This window comes from Dipteris shenzhenensis, chromosome 1, assembly GCF_047967505.1.
Source record: "Dipteris shenzhenensis isolate YYH24624 ecotype China chromosome 1, Dip_SZ_1.0, whole genome shotgun sequence".
Taxonomy (NCBI): Eukaryota; Viridiplantae; Streptophyta; class Polypodiopsida; order Gleicheniales; family Dipteridaceae; genus Dipteris; species Dipteris shenzhenensis.
In genome coordinates, this window is record NC_141596.1 from 30097841 (window position 1) to 30114320 (window position 16480).

Below are 16480 nucleotides of genomic sequence, written 5' to 3' on the forward strand. Positions count from 1 at the left end.
AATTACTAATATAGTGTGTAAAAAAAACAAAGCTATACACAATACAGCCATAATAATAATGACAACAAAGTTGTGCAAAAATTCTCTTCGTAATGGCAAGGGATAACCATTGTGCATGAGGCACACATTGAATTTGAAATTTACAAGGTTGGGAGTGTAATATATTCAGAGGGGGAGCAGTGCTCACATAAAACATTTTTCATAGCAACAAATCATGAAACTTGGGGTATCAAAATTTTGAAGGTTTTTCTTGAGAATTGGCACAACTAAATTGCCGAAAATCCTGCAGGCTTACAGAATTGAGAAAAGAGTTTTCAAAGGTGAAAATGAGAAATGTTGGAGGTTCGCAGTGGTCTTCAAAGGATGGATCTACAACCGTATATGGAAAAATATAAGCAAATAATTAAAACAAGTTGGGATTGGGCTTGTGGAAAATACAAATAATAATTAATTAGAACAAATTGGTTTAATTTCCTTACGTATGTGCCAAAGGCTAGGTAGGTCTACTTATTAACCAACAAGAGGAGGATAAGCTTGGTTTACACATGAATCATGTTGTCCCTGCAGCCTGTGGTAATCCACTGTCCTGCCTCAGATCTCTCCCCCAAGTTTGGAATACTGCCATCTTCTTCTAGGGTTCCCTTGCGCGTTGTCTGTAGCTCCCGGAACCCCGGCAAGCCCAGGGGTCCTCTTTGGAAGGGAAGAATCCTCTCCAATGAAGCTTTGCGAGCTGTTCGGGAGCTTAAAAGGGCAAAGGCGGACGCCGACCGTATCGCTGCCGTATTCGACACCAAAATAACACGTCTTTTGAAGCCCGATATGGTGGCTGTTCTGGGTGAGCTGCAACGCCAAGATGAATGCGACTTAGCTCTCCAGGTTTTTCTTGCAGTTCATAGTATTATTTTTCGCTTTTGCGTGGTATTTCTGGCATCGTCAGTAGATTACATATTTCACGATCCTGGAACAGAATTCCGCGTACTCAATGGAGTATGGGAAGTTTACTATTTCGGTTGTACTTCTACCACTTGCTTTAGTCTCAACAGTGCGGCCCTTGGGATCCTCTGGTGGGGCGGTTGGGATAAACTGCTCAGTCGGTGCCTCGCATCCTTTCCTTAAATGTTGAAACCGCTAACTAGTAAAATTCAGGCCTTAATTTGTTGGTTTCCACTCAGTGACAGGAGTTGCAAAGTGCACACCTTTCCTTGTCCTTGTTTTTTTGTGATAACTCGAGCTATTTAAGAAGTCCATAATGAACTCGTCTACTCCATATGGCTTTGGAGTTGTAGAGAAATCTTGTCCTCTTAGACCTAAATGCCATCAGAATAGTCATGGCGCCTCTTACTCTTTATGGCCAGTCTTCGTCAGAGATACTCGCAGGGAGCTGTTCCACCCATGGTTTTCAGACTAGGATGGGAGAGAATTATCGGGCTCGAACCTTGGGTACTAGAGTACTCCGACCAGGTGTGTGCAGTACTGATGTAAGTACTTTTGGATAGTTATGCTATGTACACAAGATCCCCTCCCCTCCCCTCCCCTCCCCTCCCCTCCCGTCCCCGTCCCCCAGCAAGCTCCCTTCATGTTACTCAATTTACACACTTCTCATGGTACACACATTGGGGGTGTACCTCCAAACAACTTTGCCCTGTTGCAGGCAATCCAGAAGGATTAACCCCACAACAATTGGTGTGATTAACTTCCAGTGGCAGGGCTGAGCAGTTAAGATTCCCATATGAGTTTGTTGATTAGTTACCGAAGGATCAATGGGCATGAAGGACAGCAAATCACAACGTCCAATGCACCCATGTCCACCTACACATGTCAAAACTAACCCTTTTAGGAGGGTCTAGATTTGAATCAAAGGCCTCATAAGAGGGCTTTGGCTCTAAATACTAAGCCAACGACTGGCACAACAAACGTTAAATTTGTTTCAGTGGAGCCAATTGTTTTCTAATCTGGTCATATCCATTGCTGGCCAGGGATGTGCAATTTTACCCATCTTTTGCCTCTGGTGCTCATCTGTGTAGCACCGACTTTAGAAATCAAAAAGCCCTCCTAGTGTCTGAGGGTAACGACGTTGTGTGTACATTCCATGTTATTCACATATAACTGATTTTCCACAGTAGCAATAAAGCAAATAAAATGACCATGCATTACATAAACCAAATCATAAAGTGGAGTAGGGTTTTAGGCGAGGATATGGAGTTGGAATAGGTCTCACATCCCCCATCACGGATCAATCCATGGCATACTCTTTTCTTTATAGAAGAAATAAGAGATATAGAATGTGTAGGATCTTTTAATGGAACAAACTATGAAAACCCAATAGCCACAAGCTTGGAGGACAACAAAAATATCTTTAAGCTGGCGCCCTCAGTTGGGAATCCAATAGAAGTGAAATGGAATATCCAAAACTGGTCGCTGCGCCAAGTGATGGTACATACTATACCTGAGGAATACTTTCCGCCTCTGCCATTTCGAGCTCCTCTTCACCACCAACTGAAACTGCGGAATTGTCACCAATGTAAACGTGGCTTGACTTCCACCGAAGGTCTCGGAACTCCTCATGGGATGGGGTCATGTGCCTAGAAGTAGCACTATCAAGTATTCATTCACGTGTCTCACAAAGCATGAGAGCATCTCCCTCTCCTCCTGAATAAGATGGAGCATCTATATCCACAATCTCCAAATGAACAAAGATCGGAATAGTTGCAGTTGCAGCTCCGGAACCGGTACCCTTGCCTTGACTCCTATGAGGGCACTGCCTCCAATAGTGGGAAGGGCCATAGTGATTGCACGTTCACTCCGCCTTCAAGGCCTCTCTCTCTGCATCAGACTTCTTCTGTGAGGATGAAGATCAAACAAGAGTTCCACTTACCCTTTTCATTTGTTGGTCCACCATTTGTCGTGCGGGGCAGTTAGGGTCTTATGTTGTGGAAACGCTCGTCCTGATCAAGAACCGTAGGCCAATCTCCTCCCACGTGAAAATGAGGAGTAAAGTGCTGAATACTGGGATGATAATTGGGACAACAGGGTGATGGCTATGTCCTCCGAGGAAAGCTTCTTGCTTGCTTGGAGTACCTCCTGCTGAAGTGCCTGCAACTTGTTCATATGCTTCCGCATGGTAGATGACTTTGCGGCATGCAACACTTGCATAGACTTCGAGGGAAACTCTCTCCATCAGGGAGACCCTCTTGTGGAGGGATGCCAAATGAAAGAGCGTACACGAGAATTTACTTGATCCCATAACTGGGCGAAAGTCGTCGCCTCATGCTGTTCAAGAATGCAAAGGTGCTCTGCATTCAGATTTGGCCTTGCAACTCCCACAAGGATGAAGTCAGCCAGGTCAAAGTTTGTAGGACGGACTCCAAACCCCGTGGTTGTTAATTGATGGCCAATAGGAAATGTGGGAAGAACCTAGATTTTGACTTGCTTCTCAGCCATCTCCAACAGACTAGCCATCTCAAAGGAGAGGAGAACCAGCTCTTGTGAAAGGGGGGGAGTGGGTTTTTGAAGTCTTCTTTAGGGCCTCACAAAAGTTAGCCTCTTTCCGTACTAGATCTTCAAAAGCAGCTTTCTGTGGAAAAGGAGAACGACTCTGGCTCACAAAATTATCTCTGTGCTTTGTGTAACAGTAGTTACTTCCAGCTTAGTAGTTAGCTCTATTTTAGTAGGAAACTACTATTTCCTTTTCTAAATGCTACTTTAAATCATGTAATGCCACGTGGCAGCCCTTGGGAGTTATCCCATAAGCATTTAGTGTTGCTGGCCCACTTTCCCATAATATAAAAAGGGGCTTCAGCTGTACTTCCAGGTGCCTTTTGATCATAATACAAATTGGAGTCTACTCCCTTTGGTGATTGACTCAATCCCAAGAAGGATCCCCTAGCAATGGCTAGCCAGCCCATGGAGCTGCAAGTCCATGCCGTCTCATGTGAGAGTGTCTCTAACCCTACCCCTCTATCTTTTCTGTTCTTTTTACTAGTTTAAGTGACAGTTTAGTAGTCTAGTAGTTGCCCTTGTTACATTTGGTATCAGAGGGAAATTGTGGGGTAAATCATGTCCAAACTTGCTGAAACTTGGAGCATGGCATCTTGAGGCCTATCCCTAGTCAGCTACAGAGACCCTAAATTGCAGAGTGCTCAGAAGGCTGTTTCTTGCTGCTCCAAGTGACTACAGCACTCCCAAAAGAGAACACATATCCAGTGGTAGATCGTCTATACAACTGCACTACCTGTAAGCTGAATTTCGAGCAGATTTCAAGGCAAACGATCTTCAATGGACTCCAAACTTAGTTCATGTGCTCCAAAGGCTGAGGCGACTCCTTGGAAGCAGAGGTATCACTATTTGCAGCAGGGAAACCCTAATTCGAAGCAGAAATGCAGGTTCAGCTAGTCAAAAACACTGATAACTCCCCTACTTGGACTCCAATGTCTACCAAACAACTTTAGGAGCAGCCTGTAGAGCCTAGGACGACCAGCTTTGTGCAAGAAGCCCCAAATTCTGAGCAGTACTTGGCTAGATCGCAATTTAGGTCAAATTCGCCTGCGCCAGTCAGATTTTCAAGCAATATGCCCTTTGGGCTAACTAATGCCCCAGCTACCTTTCAGTATTTGATGAACCAAAATTTGGTCCTTATCTCTTCAAGTTTGCACTTGTGTTCTTTGATGATATACTCATATACAGCAGGAGTAAGGAAGAGCATTTGCAGTATGTTGCTAAGGTTTTGGAGATTCTCAGGTTGCACCAGCTATATGCCAAACCTTCTAAGTGCTCTTTCAACAAGCAGTTTTGGGATGTGCTTTTACGTGTGAGCTCTTACAAAACAGTCCCCATCTCAGAGCAAGCTGAAAAGTATTGTTGTGGTCTTCCCAAAGAGTTGAGGGACTATTGCACCAAGACACACATTTCCAGTATGTTACAGTTGATAGAGAATGCCAACATAGCTTACTCACTCATGCAGGGCAGAGTCTCAGCAACTTCAAGGAGGAGCCAAAGAAATCACAGCAAGCTGGAAAAGTCCCTCTTAAATCAAAGTTTGTGGCAAGACAAAGGAAAAGTCCCTCTTAAATCAAAGTTTGTGAAAAAGTCTCTCTTAAATCAAAGTTTGTGCCGCCTCCCACCCGTTGCACTCCTTCTCTCCATCCTTGCTGCTCTCTCCACCTTCTCTAAGCTCTCTCCATCCCTTCATCCTTCACTCTCGGACTCTCCATCCTGATTCCCTCGGACCTCTCCTTCTCTCTCCATCCTCTTCATCCTTCTCTCCATCTTCTCCATCCTGCAAGCTCCAGCTTAGCAACCTATTCTCCATCCCTCCATCCTCCTCCTCTCCATCCTCTCTTACCTCTCCATCCTCCTCCACTTCTACCTTTGATCCTCCAGGCTCCTTCTACCTCTCCATCCTCTTTTACCTCTGAGCTCTCCATCCTCCTTCTACCTCTCCATCCTTTCTCACCTCTCCATCCTCCTTACCCCTCCATCCTCCTCAATGCCGAGAGATCCTTATTGGGTCCATGTCTCCCTCCTGGATAGTTATAAAGGAGGCGGTGGCTCCAAGAAGTGGAGATGCAACTATTGCGGCATAAGCAAAACGGGGTCTGTCACACGGGTGAAAGACCATCTAGTAGGTGCTCCCGCAAGGATATATGACCTTGTGAGTTTGTGCTTGCTCTTGTGAAAGGTGGCTTAACAGAATGTAAGGCAACTTTGGCTGCAGAAAGTGGAGGGCAAGGGCTGCAAGATGAAGAAGAGGCTGCTAACACTGAGCCATTGGATGATGCTAGCACATTGGGCTCTGTAAAGAGAAGGAGAGGGGCATCAACTACATCGAGCGCGGGTCCTAGTGCTACAAAAACACCCTTGCCACATGTATCAATTAGTGTGGATGCTAGTGCGGGAAAAAGAGAATCACTGCAAAGGTCTAGCATTCAAGCACGCTTGCAAAAGCAAGCAGTGAAGGAGGCCGCGAGTGAGCTCACAAAGCTCTTCATACAGTGTGCAATACACTTTCATGTGGCGAAGACTACACGATGGAGCAAGGCCATGAGAGACGTGAGCCGCATTGGGTATGAATGGGAAGGGCCTACAGATGAGGCCTTGCGGATAAGAGAGCTAAGAAGAGAGAGGGAATGTGTGGAAAACCAAATGAAGCCCTTGAAAGAGACTTGGAAAAAATATGGATGCATACTCTTATGCGATGGATGGTCGGATACACGCAGGAGGAGTGCGTACAATATTTTAGTATCTTCTTGAGAGCCATAGACGCTTCCACTGTAGGTACAGTGATTACAGGGTTGTATATTTGGGAGCATATATGGGCAACCATTATGGAGATAGGTGCTGAGAATGTGGTGCAAGTGGTGACAGATAATGGCAGCAATTGTGTGTTAATGGATGCTGTGTTAGAAGATGAGTTCCCTAAGATTGTGTGGACACCCTGTGTCTCACATTGCCTTGATCTTTTGATCAAGGACCTAGGGAAGATACATGCCATCTTCTCCACATCCCGCAGTATTGTGAAGTTTGTCATGAAGAGACCCAAAGTCCTTAGCATCTATCGGGCTTACAATGACCTCCAGCTACTGAAAAGCGAAGCTACAAGTTTGCTTACATGTTCATAGTGGTGGAGAGGCTTATGCGAGTGCGCCAGGGCTTGTTGCGCACGGTTGTGTCTCGGGAGTGGGGAGATTGGGATGATAGAGGCCAAGCAAAGTCTATCAAATTTGTCTGCATGATCATGGATAAGTATTGGTGGAATTAGGCAGAGGTATTAATCAAATCGATTAATCCTATCTACATGGTGCTTCGCATCACGGACATGGAGGGAAGCACATTAGGGCTCTTGTACGAGTTTATGGACAAGATTAGAGAGGCCCTGAATAAAAACACTTTCCTATCGCCTAATAAGTAAGACTTTTTACTTTTTGTAATATGTATAGTTATTGCAGTTACTAAATTGCAATTTGCTATCAAAGCTTATGGTTGGAGCCTGGAATTTTTAGATATGTATTATTTATGTGTTATGAATTTTGCATGCATAATTTCTTGTGGCATGATTTAGGGTTGAGTCCATCCTTGCTATATGAAATAAGCAGTGGAATTGGTTCCACCGCCCAATCCATGTGGTGGCACATGTATTGCATCGTGCTATATGAAATAAGCGGTGGAATTGGTTCCACCGCCCAATCCATGCGGTGGCACATGTATTGCATCCTTTCTGGCGCAGTCAAGAGCAATATGAGAATGATGAGTTGGAGGAGGGGATGCAACAATATCTACAAAATTGGACGGGTGGTGACTTGGAGATGCAACGAAGAATGGATGATGAAGCTGATGGGGATCCAAATGGGTGAGTTGATCCACTTGAGGGCAGCCCATGGTAGAATAGTGCAGGCGAATGTTCCCATGGGGGTTGGTGGTGTCACTAAGTTGTAAATATCCTAAGTCTTAATTTCTCCTTTCAAGCAGCATGATGTTGTACTTGGTACACCGTGGTTCCATCGAAAGGAAGTAAAGATAGAATACCCTGAGAGGGTACTGAATTTTATCCATAGAGGGAAAAACCAGCGTTTAGTTGCTAGGAATAAAGGGGAAACTATTCCCATTGTATCTGATGTTACATGTGGTAAAGCAATAAAGTCTGCAATTTTCGCATACATGGTTTTTGTAAAAGAAAAAGAAAACGATATGCATGTTGAAATGAATGATGCAGACAATGATAAATTTCAGTTTCTTGTGAACTTTAAAGATTGTTCTTCAGATGCTTTTCCAGGGGAGTTACCCCCAGAGAGACTAGAAGATTGTTAGATAGAGTTAATGCATATATGCAGACTTAGCCTTGAGATTAGGGATTGAAACTAAAGAGCTAGGCAGAGCTCTTGATGCTGATCAGATGTTCCTTGGGGATCCAGTGCAAGTCACTCCTTTGCTTGGAAAGCTTCGTGTCCATGTACGGAATTATATAGATCAGGAGGACTTCTTAATTTCTCCTCTCAAGCAGCATGATGTTGTACTTGGTACACCGTGGTTCCATCGAAAGGAAGTAAAGATAGAATACCCTGAGAGGGTGCTGAGTTTTATCCATAGAGGGAAAAACCAGCGTTTAGTTGCTAGGAATAAAGGGGAAACTATTCCCATTGTATCTGATGTTACATGTGGTAAAGCAATAAAGTCTGCAATTTTTGCGTACATGGTTTTTGTAAAAGAAAAAGGAAATGATATGCATGCTGAAATGAATGATGCAAACAATGATAAATTTCAGTTTCTTGTGAACTTTAAAGATTGTTTTTCAGATGCTTTGCCAGGGGAGTTACCCCCAGAGAGACCAGAAGATCATCAGATAGAGTTAATGCCTGATAGTGAGCCACCAAATAGACCACCTTATAGAGTCAGTGCGATTCAAAGAGAGGAGATTATGGCTCAGGTACAGGACTTGCTGTCCAAAGGGTTGATTCAGCCCAGCTCATCTCCTTTTTGCTCACCGGTACTTCTAGTACAGAAGAAAGATGATTTTTTTCGAATGTGTATTGATTACTGCGCATTAAATAAGATGACCATCAAAAATAGATTTTCGATACCATGCATAGATGATGTGCTTGACCAGCTTAGAGAAGCAACCGTTTTCAATAAGATAGACTTGAAGAGTGGTCAGAATACAATCACAAGATGTGTATAAGACAGCTTTTCACACTACATTTGGGTTGAATGAATACTTAGTGATGCCTTTTGGATTAACAAATGCTCCAACCACATTCAATAGAATGATGGATTGCATCTTCTGAAAGTATAAGCACTTCACAGGGACTTTCTTTGATGATATCCTAGTCTTCTCAAAGATAGAAGAGCACAGAGAACATCTTGCTTTGGTGTTTCAAGAACTTCGAAATCATCAGCTTTTTGCCAACAGCAAGAAAAGTGAATTATTTTTTGAAGAGATCCATTATCTAGGGTACATATTATCCAAGAATGGGATACAGATGTATTCTGCAAAGATCCGAGCCATCCAAGAATGGCCAGAGCTGAAAACTGTGCATGAAGTCCGTAGTTTTTTGGGACTCTGCTCCTATTACAGGAGATTCATCAGGCATTTTGCTGATATTGCAGCTCCACTACATGATCTTACCAAGAAAAATGCAGCCTTCACATGGGAAATGTCGCAGAAGAAAGCATTCAATACACTCAAGGAGAAATTGACTACAGAGCCTATTCTTGTAGTCTCGGATCTTTATCAACCTTTTGATGTTGATTGCGATGCTTGTGGAGAGTGTGTTGGGACTGCATTGCATTAGAATGGACATGTAGTAGCATACGAAAGCTGAAGATTGCGTGATGCTGAGAGATATTTGGGAATCTAGTTCATGCTGTGAATACATGGAAGCAAAAGCATATGAAATGGGCAAACATGCTGTCAATGTATCATTTTCAGATTGTCCATACTCCGAGAGCAAGAAATAGAGTGGCTGATGCCTTGTCCCGAAGACCTCAGGTACGTAATGTGATAATTGCACATCACATGGATCTTGAGGAAATGAGGGAGCAATATGCCAATGATGTTGATTTTGGTGAAATATTTCAGCAAATACAAGAGGGACAGTCATCCAGTCAATATTCAATGAAAGATGGGTACTTGATGAAAGATGACTATTTATGCATCACCCAAGAGATGAGGCAAAAGATTTTGGATGAATGCCATGCACCTCCATATGCAGGACACCGAGGGATTGCAGCCACAACCTAAGCTATTGAGAGGTATTTTTATTGGCCAGGTATGCGCAAGGACATACATCAGTTTGTCACAGAATGCCTTACTTGTCAAAAAGTCAAGTATGACAGACATAAGACACTTGGTTTATTGATGCCTCTTCCCATGCCTCAAGCACCATGGGAAAGTATTGCAATGGATTTTATCTTTGACTTGCCACGGTCAAAGTCTGGAAATGGTGGAATATGGACTATTATTGATAGATTTAGTAAGCAAGCCCATTTTATTCTAGTGCGCAAAACCATAAAGGCTGATCACATGGCCAAGCTCTTTTTGGCACATATTTTCAAGCATCATGGTATGCCTAAATCCATTGTCAGTGATAGAGACCCCAGGATGACTAGTTTATTCTGGAGAGCTTTATTTGATAATATGGGGACAAAACTGGAAATTTTCCTCTACCATCTGTTTGAACTGGCAAATTCAACAGTTTTGGATCTGCTGAAATGCTACGTGGCTGAGCAGAAATCAGATTGGGAAAAGTATCTCCCACTAGTGGAGTTTGCTTATAATAATACAATTCACAACTCCACTGGAAAAGCTCCATTTGAGGTCATTTATGGGAAGGTGGTTCTTCCACCCATACTCAGGACCAAAGATGAGATATTTGCAACTTTCAGTCAGGTTTGGACAGCCATTGAAAGATCTTAGGAAAAGCACAAGAAGGCTGCAGATAAGCACAGAAGGCAGATGGATCTCAAAGAAGGAGATTGGGTACTCCTAAAGTTTGAGAAAGCAAGGCTCAAGAAGCTCAAGGGTAAAGAAAAAGTTTATGTTAAGCTATCTCCTAGGTACTATGGACCTTTTCAGGTTACAAAAGAGAGAAATGAGGCGGCTTTTAGATTGGACTTACCAGAGCATTGCAAAATTCACAATGCTTTTCATATAAGGCTTCTCAAGAAATTCCAGGGACTCCAGCCTTCAGAACCAATAATGGAAGATCCACCAGAGGTGGAAGAGCTGGAGGAAATCCTTCAACCATAACAGATTGTGTATCATGCGGTACGCAAAGGTCCTCATGGCAAGGAATTTTACAGATTTCTTGTAAAATTCAAGAACTATTCGGCATTCAATACCAAGTGAATGGATGAAGACATGTTGTCCAATCATCCACAGCTTTTGGATGTTTACAAGGAAGCTTTTCAGCTGAGGTCAACTGAATAGAAGCCGAGGGGATGTCACCAAGTTGTAAATATCCTAAATTAAAGTATTGAGTTGACCATTTATTTGATCATAATTAAAGAGTTTTTCATTTGTATTAATGATGGTCAAAGAGTCCCTTTAATGGTAAAAGAATTGACTTTGGTCAAACAACCTAACTTCGGTTAGGAAGACTTGGTTTAATTAACCAAGATGTGCCAACTTCGATTGGAGAGACTTGGCATTAATTAAAGTGCTTTGATGAATAATCAAGCCTGTAATTATTTATTGAGAGGGGTTAATCTCGATTAACTCAAGAATCTGTTTATATATATTTGTTATGTGCGTACATGTGTTTAGTGGGAATGCCCTCAGTGACTAGGATTAGTCAACAGTTTATTTTTCGCATGCAAAGCGATAACAAGTAATGGGTGCCATGGTTATGCGATTAATTTAATTGTTGCAGTATAAGAAAGGTTCTAGACTTGGGCATTGCGGAGCCCCGTGAGCGATTAGGAGCTATTCGTGTGACCAAGTGCTAAGAAGACCCCAGAAGACCTTACCCATGGACATGGGATTAAAACTAGGCTAAAAATTAGACAAGTGGAAACTTGCCAAATGAATGAGCCACGAGCTCTTGTAAAACAATTCACGTTTTGAATTTCTGTAACACAGCTCTACGCTGAACTTTGTATTCAGATTCTCTTTCATGAATAAAGACCTTCGGGGGGGTCCAGCCTGACATGTTGTCTTGCGCCCTAATGTTTTGCAGAGAGAGAGAGAGAGAGAGAGAGAGAGAGAGAGAGCTGTTTGAGAGATGTTTGAAACTTGGTTTCAGCTGGTCACATCGCGGCACTGTTCAGGGCCTTTGCAGGCCTGTTTGCTGCCGCGTGGCAGCCCGCTGGCCTGTGTGGGGGGGCCTGCGTGGCCACCCCTTGGTGCTGTTGCCCCATCCCCAGCAGGCCTTATATGAGGAGAGGTGGGTCAACTGTTGATTGGCCACCTAGACTTTGGTTGGCCTGGTTGGGGCAGGGGGTCAGCCCCAATATGGCTGTCTAGCCTTCCCCTTTTATAGGGCAGGAGGGGGTTGGCCCCTTGGAGCATCTCAGTCAGCCCTCGAGGCAGGGTTTCAGCCCCTTTATAGGGCTGCGTGCCAGCCCTCATGTGCAGTAGGGGGTCAACCCTATGCAGTAGGGTGGGTCGGCCCACCTAGGTTGCTGGTTGGCTAGATAGACCAGCCGACTAGGGGAGGGTAGGCTGCCTATATATAGGCCCTCTCCCTCACTTGTTTCGCATCTCATTGTGGAGCATCACTGTCTTTCAGTGGAGGTTTTCCCCAGCATTTCAGGGTTTTTTCCTGAGATCCATTGCAGTCTCTGTCTCTTTCTCTCCTTTCAGTTCAGTTGGTGTGTGGCTCGGTTTGCTCTCTTCATTTCTATTCAGTTCCACTGCGCTTCTCACGTATATATGGTCATAAGAAGGAAGATCATCAAACGATGCATGTGGGCAATTCAAAAGAGGTGGCTGTGTTGAATTTCTCATCACAACTTGAATAGGAGCGCCTCTTCTGGAAATCAGCTTGCTGCAAGTTTCTCTCTCGTTTTGTGTCTCGTGGTCTTGGATCGTCACCGCCAAGTGAGGTGGTGGGCATGCGCTCTGATACCACTGCAACCCAAGCTCAAATCTTCCAAAGAAACCTCACTTCGATTCAAGAAGAGAGAGAGAGATAGGGCACCATAAGGTGAAATTTTGACACATGCTAGCCCCCCCCGCCCCCCCCCGAAGCGCGCGCGCACACACAGGATTTTATTACAAGAAGAAAATAGCTTTTCTTGAAAGTAAATGATTTTCCTGCTTTCTTGCTTGTGGTACCTTCTTATAAGCTGGCCGCCCCATTTAACTGTGCTTTTCCCTGAAACTTACTCTCTAGTCCCCTGTCACAAATAAACAAATCCAACACGTTTCACCCATTAATGGTCAGCCAATGCATGCTTTCTTGTGCTCTTGACTAATCCTAGTCCTTTGTGGGCATCCCCACCATGTAAGTAAGACAATAATAGAAACTTTCTCTAGTTGACCAAAGTCAACTCTCTTTGACAGGAGTCAAAATAAAATCTCTCTCTTTATTACTTGGGTTAAATACAATTCTGTGACATAGATTACCGAGATGTTGGGTTTCACAGATCTAGGAAGCTACTTGACATATAGATGCGCCCCCTTTGTCTTATTCAAATAAATTTAGCAGGGCTTTGGGATTTAGTCTTCAACACAAGCTTACATGGATGCAATACTAAAGCATGACTGCATAACACATGGTAAAGATACCTCAGTTAGATCTGATTTGATGCCATGGTGGATGCATGTTGGAATATGCCACCTCATGTGGGCTCCTAAAAGCCTCTAACCACTTAACAATGACATAAGGCCATAGGTGGTTTGCCTAAGATATAAAGTCTACCAATCTTAGAACCTTTATTAACACTAGCCATCAATCACCCTGAGGGTGAATTGATTAACTAAATCCATAATTCACCTCGAGGGTGAATTAATGAACTAAATCCATAGTTCATCAACTAAATCCATAGTTCATCACTCACTTTTTGAAGAGGGGCTACTTGGGCTTGGGTGGGGAGCCAAGCAAAGGAGGGGAAAGGAAAACTGAGAGGAGGGGTGGAAGGGATGTAAAGGTAGGGAGGTGGATGGGACGTAAAGGTAGGGAGGGGCGAGTCAGAAGAGGAAGGGGGAGGAGGGGGGCAGTATAGATTGATGTCGAGAAAACTTGGATCTTGGATACTTTCACATGTCTTCTTTCTTTACGAGGCATTGCTTGCTGGACAATCTTCATGTTGAAAAGCCGCTGATGTTCTGTAAGCACCAAGGTGCTCATGTTTGACGGAGGGGTTCCCTTAGTGAAAGTTATCAAAATTTAAAGCATTAAAGGGAGATGACCTGACCTGCAGGGGTGAGGGGGAGAAGCTGAGAGGAGAGTTGGAAGGGAGGTAGCAGGTCACTAGTAGAGGAGTAGGGTAGGCAAAGGAAAGAGTCAAAGTGGGGGTAGGCTAGATGGGAGTTTGAGAGCTTGGATTTCTTTGAAACTAGAATCAATGGCATGTACCTTGCGTTTTAATGTATGGCCCCAAAACCTATACAACCGAAGTGTTAGATTCTAGATCTGGACTCTACAAAGAGACTAGGACTGAAGTAGTGGTAACACAAGTGTAAGCTAGAGTTGGCTCATTATTAGGACTGTGGAAGGCATCATGCAATCTATTGTCGTTTTAGGTTTGGGGAGCGATCGGGGTATGATCCTTTTTGGGGAGGGTTATCCTCTGCATGCTCAGTTTCAGCTAAGCATAGCGGCCTTTGACGCAGTTTGTTGGAGCTTCACTCTCATGAGGTACCATGGACCAAGGGGAGCCCCACTTAGAAGCCATGCAAATAGTGGCTAGCCATGCGCCAGTCAATTAGATGAAACTGTTTGTGTTTGAGGTGAGGTGCCCTAACTGCTCGGTCGGCCAAGGTTTCAGCCAGTGGGCCTATCTGTAGCTGGCCAAAAGGGGCTTTCCTCCTAAACAGTCATTGAGTAGCGCAGAGCAGCTTAGAGCGCTGTTGTACCTTGACAATTTTGGTGCAGCTGTTGTAATACCTTGGGTAGGGCAGCCTATATGGATCTGGTTTGACCAGTGTGTTGGAGCCTTCTTGTGAATTTGGGGTAGTTTTATGGCCTCTAATTCATTTTATATCCATTAAACATTTATTTATCTTACAGATTTGCTTGATGATTGCTGAGCTGGCTCCTATCTATTTTCGTGTGCTTATCTTTATTTTAAGTTCTGGGAGTTACAATAGTTGGATCTATAGTTCAACCAAATTAGTCTTTTGATATATCGTTTCCAGATAATTTGGGCTAGCAATGTTGACCAACTGCATTATGAAATTCTAGGACTTGGTGTTGAGAATGTTGTGCGTGTGATATACTACAAAATTAGAGAGCATTTCGTACTTACATTTCAAGGCTGGGTACATTTAATGTAGGGACATACTGGAAAAGGAAAATAAAAATTGTAGGACGTACTGGAGTAAGATGGTTTCACAGTTGCATATGTTTGAAAATATGAATTATGTGAAGCAGTCAATATATTGAACTGAACTAGCTCAGGGGGAAAATTGCTCGGGGTAGGATAGGATCTGAGTAGTCATGTTCTATAGAATTTAAACATTGTGAAATGAACAATTGACGTACTTGTAATTGATAGTGGCAGTGTTTTCTGAATTTTCCTTCTGTATTTGTTCCAGGTCTTTGATGTTGTTAGAAACGAAATTTGGTACAAGCCAGATGTTGCTCTTTACTCACTCATGATTGCAGCATTAGGTCGGAACAATATGGTTGAGGAAGTTGACAATTTATTTACAATCTCACAGGAAGAAGGGCTAGAGCCCCATCCACGTTTCTGTTCAGAAGTTGTATGTGCATATCTACGCACAGGAAACTCGAAGAGAGCTATGGATTTGTATGATCAATTTAAGAAAGAAGGGTTTTTACCTTGTCAGGTGACATATGGTATTCTCCTGAAAGGCTTGCAAAGAAATGGAGAATTGGACCTAGCAGCTGCAGTTCAAAAAGAGTACAAGGAGGCCCTAGCAGCAGGTCTAGTAGAAAATGCTCTGATCTCATAACATTTCGCATCTTTGTTTGCGGATGCATCTCTCTCTCTCTCTCTCTCTCTCTCTCTCACTCACTCATCCACCCATATCTTACACGAGTTCAATGGGCAAGGGAGGTGGCAACATAGCCTGCAAAGATATTTATTTACATGAACTCACACATGGCCTGGAAAGGTACTTCTGTGCTCCCACTCGAATGCCTATAGCGGTCATGCGAATCCTGTAGCTGTGCTCGAATGAAAAGGTCACAATGTGTATTAAGATCAGCTGTTTCCTAGAGACTTCTTGTACTACGATTGTCCTATCTTGGCCTTGTCAGAGGTTCAAGAAACAAGTAGACTGTAAATGCTGGATAGTTTTGGAGTAATCTAAACCTTTCTGGTGCTTGTATTTTATAGCATTCAAGAAACAGTGTGATGAGCTACCATGTCTCATTATAGCATCCAAGAAATAGTCTGATGAGCTAAGGAAACCCATGTCTCATTGTTTCTTGTGCTCTCTCTCTCTCTCTCTCTCTACGCACACACGTGTGTGTTGTGTGCTGCTTCTTTCCCAAGTATGTATTGCTCATCAATGTAGCATTCACTTTTTTCAAGTAGGTTTTTCTTTTCAGCTAATTTTCTTCATTATGTTCCTATCAATGCCTTAGGAGTAGCTGATTTGTATGGTTGTTTTTTCAAGCATTAATAGAAAGTTCTTTTCTCTAGAAAAAATGAGATCTAGAAGAAAAGGAACGGCAGGAGGCAAAAGGCAAACTAAAATGCAATAGGCAAGAGGGTGAGAGGAAAGTGAAGGGCAAGGTAAAGTGCTCAAAGAAAATAAAGGGTGGGTTTTGGAATGGTTGCAATTGATGCATATAATGAGCCGCTTCACTATGATAAGAGTGCTAAGCATGACTACTATTTGCTTTGTATTGCA

General features: G+C 43.3%; 1 protein-coding gene across 3 annotated transcripts in view; it reads left to right on the forward strand.

Annotated features, from left to right (window-relative positions):
* Positions 1–16029, forward strand: part of LOC147905674 (protein THYLAKOID ASSEMBLY 8-like, chloroplastic) — a 156292-nt gene extending 140263 nt beyond the window's left edge. The window contains exons 2-3 of one of the 3 annotated variants that reach the window (XM_087381206.1): positions 619–876; positions 15194–16029. In XM_087381206.1, the coding sequence (XP_087237332.1) occupies positions 619–876; positions 15194–15574 (639 nt within the window). In that variant the 3' untranslated portion in view covers positions 15575–16029. Of the gene's footprint in view, positions 1–512; positions 877–15193 lie in introns of those variants that run through there. The other 2 variants (XM_087381215.1, XM_087381209.1) reach the window with 2 other exon arrangements.
* The last annotated feature ends 451 nt before the right edge of the window (positions 16030–16480 follow it).